This window comes from Rhinopithecus roxellana, chromosome 17 (assembly GCF_007565055.1).
Source record: "Rhinopithecus roxellana isolate Shanxi Qingling chromosome 17, ASM756505v1, whole genome shotgun sequence".
Lineage (NCBI taxonomy): Eukaryota > Metazoa > Chordata > Mammalia > Primates > Cercopithecidae > Rhinopithecus > Rhinopithecus roxellana.
Window position 1 is genome coordinate 79,219,764 of NC_044565.1, and position 12,052 is coordinate 79,231,815.

Consider the following 12,052-nt stretch of genomic DNA (forward strand, 5'->3'; position numbering starts at 1 on the left):
TTTCTGATTTTTTGTGGAGATGAGAACTCACTGTGTTGCCCAGGCTAGTCTCGAAATCCTGTGCTCAAGCCATCCTCCCATTTTGACTTCCCAAAATGCTGGGATAACAGGCAGGAGCTACTGTGTCCAGCTTTTGTCTTTTTGAATATCCAGGATACAATGAAGATTCAAATATTGCATTTGGTCATTCAATCTTACAAGTCTCTCTCTCTTTTTTTTTTTTTCATGACACTGACTTTTTGAGAAGCCCAAGTCAATCATCGTATATAATGACTACATTCAGGATTTGTCTAATAATTTCCTCATGATTAAATTCCAGTTTAACACTTTGTGCAAGAAAACTAAATAGGTAAAATTCTTAAATCACATCAGGAGGGGCATAATGTTAGGGTGTTCCACCTTGGGTGATGCTAAATTGAATCACTTGGTCATTGTGGTGACCATTGTAAAGGTACATTTTCCCCTGTATAATTGATATATCTTCTGTAGGATTATATTTAAATCCTTATGAAGATTCCTATTCCACAACAGATTTTCATCCAACAGTTTTAGCATCTATTGATGAACCTTACGTGAAAAATGTATGAACTGCTTTTTATGAACACTTTCTAGAGCCTTTATGAAAGTATTTTCTCTTACCGTATTTTCACTTTTTGCTTAACCTAAATGTGGCCCTTTTTTAAAATCCTAAACTCACATGGGAGTTTTAGAATGGTAGTTGGTTGCTGCTATAGTTTGGATGTTTGTCCCCCAAAATCTCATGTTGAAATTTGATCCCAATGTTGGAGGTGGGGCCTGATGGCAAGTGTTTGGGTCATGGGGGAAGATCCCTCATTAATGGATTAATGCCATCCTGGGGGTGGGGTGTGCTGGGGAGGAGAAGCAAGGAGTTCTCAATCTATTAGTTCCCTCAAGAGCTGGTTGTTAAAAAAGAGCCTGGCCCTTCTCCCTCACTCTCTTGCTGCCTCTCTTGCTATATGATCTCTGCACATCCGCTGTCCTTCACCTTCCTCCATGAGTGGAAGCAGCCTGAGCAGAAGCAGATGCTGGTGCCATGCTTCTCGTACAGCCTGCAGAACCATAAGTCATAGAAATCTCTTTTCCTTATAAATTATCCAGCCTCAAGTATCTATTTATGGCAATAAGAAAACAAACTAAAACAATTGCCCTAAGTTGAAATTAACCTTCAGGGTCTTCTAAGATGCAATTTAAATTATCTTTCAGCATTCTCTACAGAAATTCAGGACAACAAACTAGCACACCCAGGTGTTCCTCAAATATATCTTCTCCAGAGCTCATGCCAGGCCCCTTGTCCAGACTTCCTGGGTGGTCTCCTCTCTACTCATCTAACACCCTGGCATATACTTGGAAGGCCCACTGGGCTGTCACTTCTAGCAATGTGCTCAGTAGAAAGCCATCTCACCCTTCCCGATGGACTATTTTCTGTTTTTAGCCACTGCCTTACAGCATAGTTGTCTTTAAAGCAGTTGATAAAATAGATACAAAATGTATTTAAGATAAAATGTATAACTATGCAGCAAACACTAGTGGACCTACCATCCAGTTTAAGGAAGTTACCATTACCTTTGAAAGTCCATTTCCCCAATCACATAATTCCCCGCCCTGAAAGATAACCACCATCCAGAATTTAATATTTCTCATTCCCTTCCTTCCCATTGTTGTCTCATCACATTCTTATACAAAATGATTTAGTTTTGCACGCTCTGGAACTTTATATAAATAGAATTATTCTGCATATATTTTCTGAAAACCTGCTTTGTTCGCTTAACATTATGTTCCCAAGAGTTGTATTGTGTTACGTTATTACATTTAGCTGTAATTCAATTGTTTTCAATACTATATAGTACCCCTGTGTGTGAATATAAATTTTTTAATCCATTCTTCTTTTGATGGGCATTATGGTTGTTCCCTGTTCTTTTGGCTATTATAAACAGGGTTTTATGGACATTCTTGTAAGGATGTATGTAGGAATAGAATTGACAGTTTTGTGGGTATACATGGATTCAACTTTACTAGATAATGCCAAATTGTTTTCCAAAGTGGTTGTACATCACTTTTTTTTTTTTTTTATGAGTACCATATTTCTCCGACTGGCTTGTAAGCTATGTGAGGCAGAGAACGATCTTATTTTTTTTGGCCTAAAAGCAGTAGAAATTTAATAAATAGGTATGAGTTGATTGATTCATTAATATCATAAAAAGAAACTTTGGGGGCGTTTTTTCCATCTTTGGAACAAAGAGATGTGGCTGAGCATGGTGGCTCATGCCTGTAATCCCAGCACTTTGGGAGGCTGAGGCAGGTGGATTACTTGAGGTCAGGAGTTTGAGACCAGCCTGGCCAACATGGTGAAACCCTGTCTCTTAATAGAGAAATTAGTTGGGTGGGTGGCACATGCCTGTAATCCAGCTACTCAGGAGGCTGAGGCAATCACTTGAACCCAAGAGGCAGAAGTTGCATGTGAGCCAAGATTGGATCATTGCACTCCAGCCTGGGCAACAGAGCGAGACTCTGTCTTAAAAAAAAAAAAAAAAAGAATGAAGAGATGAGCCAGGAAAAAGTAAAATGTAAGAATATTTTTGAAGCAAAAAGAAGAAAACCTTTCTGTTTCTGCAGAAAGATTAGTAAAAATAGTAAAAAAATTAAAGGAAACATTAAAAGGTAAATATCTATTGATATTCCCTAGCAGATTTTAGATAATCTAAGGAAAATTGCACATCAGAAGCAGGATACTTTTTCAGAAGGGCTCTAACATGTATGTCGTTCCTTTTTCTCTGGGCTTTTCTTCCACGTAGTCAAGGTGCTTAGTATTTCAGATGTGTTAGGTCGGTCCTCAGGTTTCTTTGAAAGTAATTTCTCTAGAAGAGTTTTCTGCAATGACAGTGAGAGTCAACAGTAAGAAATAAAACACTGAAATAAATAAAATTCTGATGATTTTCAAGTGCTTACTTCTCTTTTATCAAACACATCTGAGATGACGCCATCCCGTAGGTCTTTGAAAAACTGAAAAAAAAAAATGATAGGTATATATTAGGAAAAACAAACAGAACTAAAGGCTGAGGACACCTGAAATGTAGGATATTTCCAGATTTTTGGGGAAGTCTGTAGCCAAGAAGCAAGCAGGATTCCCTGTCTCCTACCCTACCCCCAATCTAATAACCATCCTTGCATTATGACGTGAAGTGTTAAGTGCATTATCTTCACAATCTACCTTCATGCGTTTTGGAACCCTAAGTGATAGGTACTTCTAACTGTTTTACAGAGGATAAGGTTATTGACTCCAGGAAAGTTCCCTTTCCTGAGCTTAAGAGTAGGATATCCAGCTGGGTGCACTGGCTCACGTCTGTAATCCCAGCACTTGGGGAGGCCGAGGTGTGTGGATCGCTTGAGGTCAGGAGTTTGAGACCAGCCTGACCAACATGGTGAAACTCCATCTCTACTAAATACAAGAAAATTAACCAGGCATGGTGGTGCATGCCTTTAGTCCCAGTTACCTGGGAGGCTGAGGCAGGAGAATTGCTTGAACCTTGGAGGCAGAAGTTACAGTGAGCCGAGATCGCGCCATTGCATTCTAGCCTGGGCAATAAAAGTTAAACTCTATCTCAAAAAAAAAAAAAAAAAGAGTGGGATATCTGGTTGCCTACTGCCTATGGTGACTTCCCACTGCCTAAGCAAGAAAGTCATTTTTTCCTCAAGTTAGCCCAACATATCTTTCTAGCCTCACCAACTACTACTTCCTTGTAACTTATATATTCCAATACAACTTACACTGCCTGCTGTCCCCAAATACACTCTGTACATTCCCACCTCCATGCTAGAATCACCCTTTCTGTTTTGGACCTATGAGAAGCCAACAGATCCTTCAGAGCCCAGCTTAGATGTCTCCATGAAACCTAAGTCCTTACAGCTGGAAAGATCTCCCTCCCAGCTGCTTCCACAGACTTCATGCCTTCTCCTAAAATGCTTACGGCATTCTCTTATATTATCTTCCCTTTTAGAAAATAAGCTCCTTGAGAACAAGGCTTTCTTTATTTATTTAGAGATGGAATGTCACTCTGTCACCCCGGCTGGAGTGCAGTGGTGTGATCTTGGCTCACTGCAACCTCCACCTCCCAGGTTCAAGTGATTCTCCTGCCTCAGCCCCCTGAGTAGTTGGGATTACAGGTGTGTGCCACCACACCCAGCTAATTTTTGTATTTTTAGTAGAGATGGGATTTCACCACATTGGCCAGGCTTGTCTCAAACACCCGACTTTAAGTGATCTGCCCGCCTTGGCCTCTCAAAGCTGGGATTACAGGGGTGAGCCACTGTGCCTGGCCAAGGCTTGTTTATTTTGCAACCCTTATAGCACTTAGCACCGTGTCTTACACAAAGCAGTCAATCAATAAAATTTTACTGACTGACAAGTCTTACGAGTCTTATGAGATGTGCTACCTTCCAGGGAAGATCAAAGTTTCTGGTTTTTAACAAAGTGTTTGGTCTTTGCCAAACCTTGAAAGACAGAAAATTCGTATTTCATTTGCAGTCAGATACTAATATACTCAAGCCCATCCTCACGTGAGAGCAAGAACTGTCTGCAGCAGCACTCTGAAGGTAGTAGTCAATAATTTTTCTTATTTAACTCTTTCTTTGAGATCATTTTACCTCTGATGTTTCAAAAGCAGTGTCACATACATGAAGAAGTTCAGCAAGAATTAGCCCCAAAGCGTAGAGGTCCACTTCCTTTCCATAGTCTTGCGAAGAAATCTAAAGAGACCAAAATAGATTTACCTTTGTTACACTCCTTACATAAATATCCAGCCTTCTAAAGCCCAAAAACGTTATTTGACCAAAACATCTCACATCACACAACATCTATTTATTAGCAAGATCTGTGGAGTCCGACTGCCTAGGTTCAAATCTGTCCCGCCTGAATAGCTGAATCCTCTGTGTAAATTAATGGTTAACATGGGAATAATCTCAGTTATAAAATCAGGATAACAACAGTATCAACCACAGAGTTTAACTGTGAGGGTAAATGAGATGCAGCAGATAAAGCAGTTAAAATAGCACCCCGTAGGTGACTTGCACTGCAGCTGTTCATAGCGTATTTATTCACAATATTCCATAACTAGAAACAACTCAAAAGACCACAACAGAAGAATGGATAAACATATTGTGGCATATTCATACAATGGACTACGACTCAGCAATAAAAAGGAATTCTCTGCTGGTATGAGCAACAAATAAAGTTTTTCTAGAAGATATTATTTTGAATGAAGAAATTAAATACAAAAGAGTACCTACTGTCTGATTCCATTCATATGAAGGTTAAAAACAGGAAGAACTAAACTATGGGGATAGAACTCAGAGCACTAGTTGCTTCTGATCAGTGGAGAGGAGGCATTGACTGGAAAGGAGCTTGAAAGAGCAAAATGTTCTATATCTTTATAGGCTTATAGGTTACACAGGTGTATGCATTTGTCAAAACGGAGAAATATACACTTAAGATCTGTGCAATTTATGGTGTATAAATTGTTCCTCAACAAAATGTTGCTTTTTTTTTTTTTTGAGATGGAGTCTTGCCGTCACCCAGGCTGGAATGCAGTGGCATGATCTCAGCTCACAGCAGCCCCTGCCTCCCAGGTTCAAGCAATTCTCCTGCCTCAGCCTCCAGAGTAGTTGGGACTCCAGGCACATGCCACCACACCTGGCTCATTTTTGTATTTTTGTATTTTTTTTTTAAGTGGAGATGGAGTTTCTTTTTTTTTTTTTTTTTTTTTTTGAGACGGAGTCTCGCTCTGTCACCCAGGCTGGAGTGCAGTGGCCGGACCTCAGCTCACTGCAAGCTCCGCCTCCTGGGTTTACGCCGTTCTCCTGCCTCAGCCTCCGAAGTAGCTGGGACTACAGGCGCCCGCCACCTCGCCCGGCTAGTTTTTTGTATTTTTAGTAGAGACGGGGTTTCACCATGTTAGCCAGGATGGTCTCGATCTCCTGACCTCGTGATCCACCCGTCTCGGCCTCCCAAAGTGCTGGGATTACAGGCTTGAGCCACCGCGCCCGGCCGAGATGGAGTTTCAATATGTTGGCCAGGCTGGTCTCGAACTCCTCATCTGAGGTGATCCGCCCAACTCAGCCTCCCAGAGTGTTGGGATTATAGGCGTATGCCACTGCACCCAGCCAACAAAAGGTTTTTAAATAGAAAAAAACACACACACACATAATAAAAAGTAAAGTAAAATGATGAGTGTTTTTAACCAAATAGTGTGAGGGCATCAATACAGCATGCAGGAGATAATTGAAAGCAGTGGGAGGTTAAAGAGAGCCGTTGGCTCTCTTTAGTGTTCTATACTTTTTAGGCCAAGTGGCCCCCCAAAAGGAAAAAGTGCGTGCCTTCTCCATTCTAGACTCTCTTTTTTTTTTTTTTTGAGATGGAGTCTTGCTCTGCCACCCAGGCTGGAGTGCAGTGGCCGGATCTCAGCTCACTGCAAGCTCCGCCTCCCGGGTTTATGCCATTCTCCTGCCTCAGCCTCCCGAGTAGCTGGGACTACAGGCACCCGCCTCGTCGCCCGGCTAATTTTTTGTATTTTTAAGTAGAGACAGGGTTTCACCGTATTAGCCAGGATGGTCTCGATCTCCTGACCTCGTGATCCGCCCGTCTCGGCCTCCCAAAGTGCTGGGATTACAGGCTTGAGCCACCGCGCCCGGCCCATTCTAGACTCTCAAACCATCAGATAGCTCAGTGTATTTATTCTTGGATGACAAAATAGTAGACATATTTTGAAAGCTGTATTATCAGCAAAATAGTCTTTAATGGGCATTTACGAATCAGAAATTAAAATAGGATAAACAGTCCCAAAAGGTGAAAAATAAAAGCAATCAACCCCCCAAAAAACCACATTCAAATAATGAGACTATACATAAGACAAATATTTAAAAATCAACAGCTGTACACCCATGTTCATCAGCAGCATTATTCACCACAGTCCAAAGGTAGAAGCGACCTAAGTGTCCATTGATGGATAAATGGATAAACAAAATGTGGTGTACACAACAATGGAATTAGTCAGCCTTAAGAAGAAATTCTGACATATTGCAACATGGATAAATCTTGAGGATATTATGCTGAGTAAAAGAAGCCAGTAACAAAAGGGTAAATACTACATGATTACACTTATATGAGGCATCTAGAACAGTCAAATATACAGACAGAAAGTAGAATGGTAGTTGATTGGGCTGTAGGGAGGGGAGAATAGGGTTCTTTAATGGGTGTAAAGTTTCAGTTTTGCAAAATGAAAAGTAATCTGTGGATGTATGGTGGTGATGAAAGCACAACAATGTGAACACATTTAATGCCACTAAACCATACACTTAAATATGGTGAAGGCGGTAAATTTTATGTTTGTGTATTTTACCACAATTAAAAATCAAGATACATATTTTTAAAATTAACAGCTACACTAATAACAAATTAGAGATATGGAATTTCTTTTCTTTTTTTTTTTTTTTCAGATGGAGTCTCATTCTTGTTGCCCAGGCTGCAGTGCAGTGGTGCGATCTTGGCTCACTGCAACCTCCACCTCCCGGATTCAAGCGTGGGATCTCATTTTAATAGCAAAATGCAATACAGATTTGGAGAAAGCTTCAAAAATATAAACAATATGCCCAGGCGCCGTGGCTCATTCCTGTAATCCTAGCACTTTGGGAGGCGAAGGCAGGTGGATCACTTAAGCCCAGGAGTTCAAGACCAGCCTAGGCAACATGGTGAAACCCAGTCTCTACAAAATATACCCAAAAAAATGAGCCAGGTGTTGGTGGTTTGCGCCTGTAGTCCTGGCTACTGAGGGGGCTAAGGCAGGAGGATCACCTGAGCCAGGGAGGTTGAGGCTGCACAGCGGTGAGCTATGATGATGCCACTGCACTCCAGCCTAGGTGAAAAGCAAGACCCTGTCTCAAAAAAAAAAAAAAAAAAAAAAACATATATATATATATAGATATGTATAGATATATATATAGAGAGAGAGAGAGAGAGCATATACATAGCATAATAAATTATATCTATCTTGAAGAGTATAAAAGTGGCTTTGAGGTAGGTTGTACGATTGCCCTCAATTCTGTGCTGGCCTCCTAGTGAGAGGATTACTCTTCCCCATCCTCACTCACTGCCTTGAGCTGGGCGATGCTTTTTGCTCTGGGCAATGATGTTTAGTGATGTATGCCACCGCTGAGCAGAACATGTAAAAGCCATCACAAGGTTCTGCCATTGCTTTCTGCCTTGAGGATGGCAGTGACTCAGATAGCATTTTTCCTTCAGCCTGGGTCTTGGAATGAAGGAGACACACGGAGCAAAACTGAAGCCAGACAGACTGCTGCCGACTTGTCATGTGAGCAAGAAATAGACCCTTGGTATTTTTTGCCCCACTAAGAAACCGGGGTCATTTGTTACCACAGCATAGTCTGGCAAAAGCTGACTGATGGATGACTTGAATAAGTGAGGGAAAATACCAATTTTGGAGAAGTCTCAAATATATAAGGATATCAGTGTTCCTCACCTGAATCCTCAAATTTGATGCAATTGCTATCAAAACCTCAAAACCAGTTACAGAAGATGACAAGGTGATTCTAGAGTTCATTTGGAATTGTAAATGTGAACAGCTAAAAGCATTTTTAAATTGAAGAATAATGTGGCAGGTCCTGCTGTTTGAATACTAAAGCCTATTTTATAATGCTACAATAATCTAAATAGCATAATATTAAAAAGAGAAATAAAAAATAAATCAATGAAACAGAACAAAGTCCAGAAACACACCTATGAATGTGTGGGAATTTTATATATCATAAAATAATATTGTGGTAAAATAGACATTACATAAAATTTACCCTTTTAACCATTTTTATGCCTACAATTCAGTGGCATTAACTACCTTCACAATGTTGTATAACCATCACCACTATCTATTTCCAGAGCTTTTCATCATCCCAAACAGAAGTTATACTCATTAAACAAGAAGTTCCCATTCCTCCCTTCCTCCAGATAACCTCTGTTTCACTTTCTGTCTCTATAAATTTTCCTTAAAATAGCATTTAAATAATGAACTGCTTAACACATAGTGATGAAGCAACTGTATATTCACAGGGGGAAAATCAAGTTACATTCCTTTCTCATACATACACAAAAGTTAATTCAAATTGCAGTTAATTTTTATGTTCGTAAAACCAAAAAATATTTTCATAATCTTGTAGTAGAAGCCTCCAAAATAAAAATGAGAAACCTTGCAGCAATAAAGAAAGTATTAATAAATATGACAATTTAAAAGCTGCAGTGCCGGGTTTGGTGGCTCATGTCTGTAATCCCAGCACTTTGGGAGGCCGAGGCAGGTGGATCACCTGAGGTCAGGGGTTTGAGACCAGCCTGGCCAGCATGGTGAAACCCGTCTTCACTAAAAATACAAAACTTAGCTGGGCATGGTGGTGGGTGCCTGTAATTCAAGCTACTTGGGAGACTGAGGCAGGAGAATTGCTTGAACCCGGAAGGCAAAAGTTGCCGTGAGCTGAGATCATGCCATTGCACTTCAGCCTTGGTGACATCACAGAGCAAAACTCCGTCTCAAAAAAAAAAAAAAAAAAAAAAAAAAAAAAAAAAAAAAAATTGGCATTATAAACAAGAAGTAACAATCAAGGAGAAAAATTCTATAATATAGTTAACAGATAAGGAATCAACACCCAATATATATCAAGATTCCTTACCGATACATGAGAAAAAGAGAACTTAATTATGAGAAATTGGGAAAGGATAGGAGTAGAGAATTTGCAGAAAATGTATAAGTAAATATACGAAAAGAGGGCATACCTTACTAAAAATCTGGAAAATACAAACTAAAAGAGCAAGATACTCCTAATTCGACATACTGCCCAAAACTGACCACTGGAGAGTATGATGATGCAGAAATCTCATACATTTTGAGGGGAGAGTATTTTTTTTTTTTTTTTTTTTTTTTTTGAGGCGGAGTCTCGCTCTGTCGCCCGGACTGGAGTGCAGTGGCCAGATCTCAGCTCACTGCAAGCTCCGCCTCCCGGGTTTACGCCATTCTCCTGCCTCAGCCTCCCGAGTAGCTGGGACTACAGGCGCCCGCCACCTCGCCCGGCTAGTTTTTGTATTTTTTTTAGTAGAGACGGGGTTTCACCGTGTTAGCCAGGATGGTCTCGATCTCCTGACCTCGTGATCCGCCCGTCTCGGCCTCCCAAAGTGCTGGGATTACAGGCTTGAGCCACCGCGCCCGGCCCGAGGGGAGAGTATTATTAGAACCACTTGTTTTGGAATGACAATTAAACAGCAATTAAATTTGAAATGCAGTTGTCAATCTATTCAATCACTTTACCTCAAGAAATCTATCACAGATTATCATAGAATTACTTGTTCTTGGGATCTAAAATAAGGAGGAATGTCTATAAGTTTATGAAGTTGTAAACAACCTAAATAAATACCCTTCGATAAGAAAATAGTGAAATACAACCTGGGAAACATAGTGATACCTTGTCTCTACAATAAATAAATAATAAAAATTAAAATAAAAATAATTTGCTGGGCACGGTGGTATGCACATCTAGTCCTAGCTACTCAGGAGGCTGAGGTGGGAAGATTGCTTGAGCCCAGGATTTTGAGACTGCAGTGAGCAATGATCATACCACTGCACTCCAGCCTGGGTAACAGAGCAAGACCTTGTCTCTAAAACAAAATAAGAACAAAAAAATACGATTAAATTTTAAAAAGAGTTAAATTATGGTATCTCTATATTTTGAAATACAATACAGTTGCTAAGAAAAGAATGTGGCAGATCTATTTGAACTAATATGGAGAGATTATGCTATACAGTCACAAAATAACAAAATAAGTCCTTGAAAAAATGTATGCACATAATTGTTTATGTAAAAAAGTCTGGGTGTATATTTGTGTTTGTATGTTTTTACAACTCAAAACATTATCTAAAAGGATAAAGAATAAACTGATGAGAAGGATACGGGTGGAAGAGAATTGGTAAGGGAAATTTTCAGTATATATTTCTGTACTGTTTTAATTATATAAGAAGGGTCTACTCTTTTTATAATTTTAAAAATAAAATAAGTAAAATATAGAGAGACAGGAAAGAGACCTTACCTGTTCTGGGCTCATGTATCGCAAAGTTCCCGTATTCCTTGTTCGCTTTCCATCATTTTTCAGAGATGTTGCAAGTCCAAAGTCTCCAATCTTTATTTGTTTTGTATCTACTAAGAATATATTACTTGGCTATGAAAAAAAAATATTTAACTTACATGTACCAACTTGACATACTATTACCACATGTCTTAATTATACATAGAAAGGTGGATTCACTCTGCATGGTCCAAGGGAAAAGATCCAGGACTATAGGGTGGAAATGACCTAAAGATTAGCTTTAAAATATCCTAATATCCTAATAGTGTTGTCCAAAGAATGGGAGTTAGACAGTTCCCCATCCCAAGATAGGGCTGAACAACCACTAGAGGAAATGTTGCAAATATGAGTCCACGATCTGATAGGGACTGAAGTAGACATCCTTAAGACCCCTTCCAACTTTGAGATTCTCGGAATGGTTCCATTCCCAACAATACTGCAGATTAGCCTGTGCAGAATTTCTCCTGGGGGTCTTTTCTCCAAGCCTCTGACAACTTCTTAATATATCCCTTCCACCGTGAAGGCATAGCAAGTTTATTGGAAGCTAATAACTAGCTCTGAAATATTTTTATCCATGCAATTCTTTAAGCAGATTTTTTTTTTTTTTTAAAAGGAAGAACAGAATAGAAGTGGTCATTCTGACTCCACAGCTTTATAGGAGGGGTTTTGTTTTGTTTTGTAAGATGGAGTCTCACTCTGTCGCCCAGGCTGGAGTGTAGTGGCATGATCACGGCTCACCACAACCTCTGCTTCCTGGGTGCAAGCAGTTCTCTCGCCTCAGCCTCTCGAGGAGTTGGGATTACAGGCATGTGCCACAATGCTTGGCTAATTTTTTTGTATTTTTAGTAGAGATGGGTTTTTGCC

General features: G+C 39.9%; 1 protein-coding gene across 3 annotated transcripts in view; it reads right to left on the reverse strand.

Moving 5' to 3' along the window:
• Nucleotides 1-197: 197 nt before the first annotated feature.
• The window catches only part of EIF2AK2 (eukaryotic translation initiation factor 2 alpha kinase 2), a 63,559-nt gene continuing 51,704 nt past the window's right edge, over nt 198-12,052 (reverse strand). For 2 of the 3 annotated variants that reach the window (XM_010373136.2, XM_030921645.1), the window contains 4 exons: nt 11,153-11,281; nt 4,663-4,764; nt 2,968-3,021; nt 198-2,889 (listed from right to left, as the gene is read on the reverse strand). In XM_010373136.2, the coding sequence (XP_010371438.1) occupies nt 2,767-2,889; nt 2,968-3,021; nt 4,663-4,764; nt 11,153-11,281 (408 nt within the window). In that variant the 3' untranslated portion in view covers nt 198-2,766. The remainder of the gene's footprint in view (nt 2,890-2,967; nt 3,022-4,662; nt 4,765-11,152; nt 11,282-12,052) is intronic. The other variant, XM_030921646.1, reaches the window with a different exon arrangement.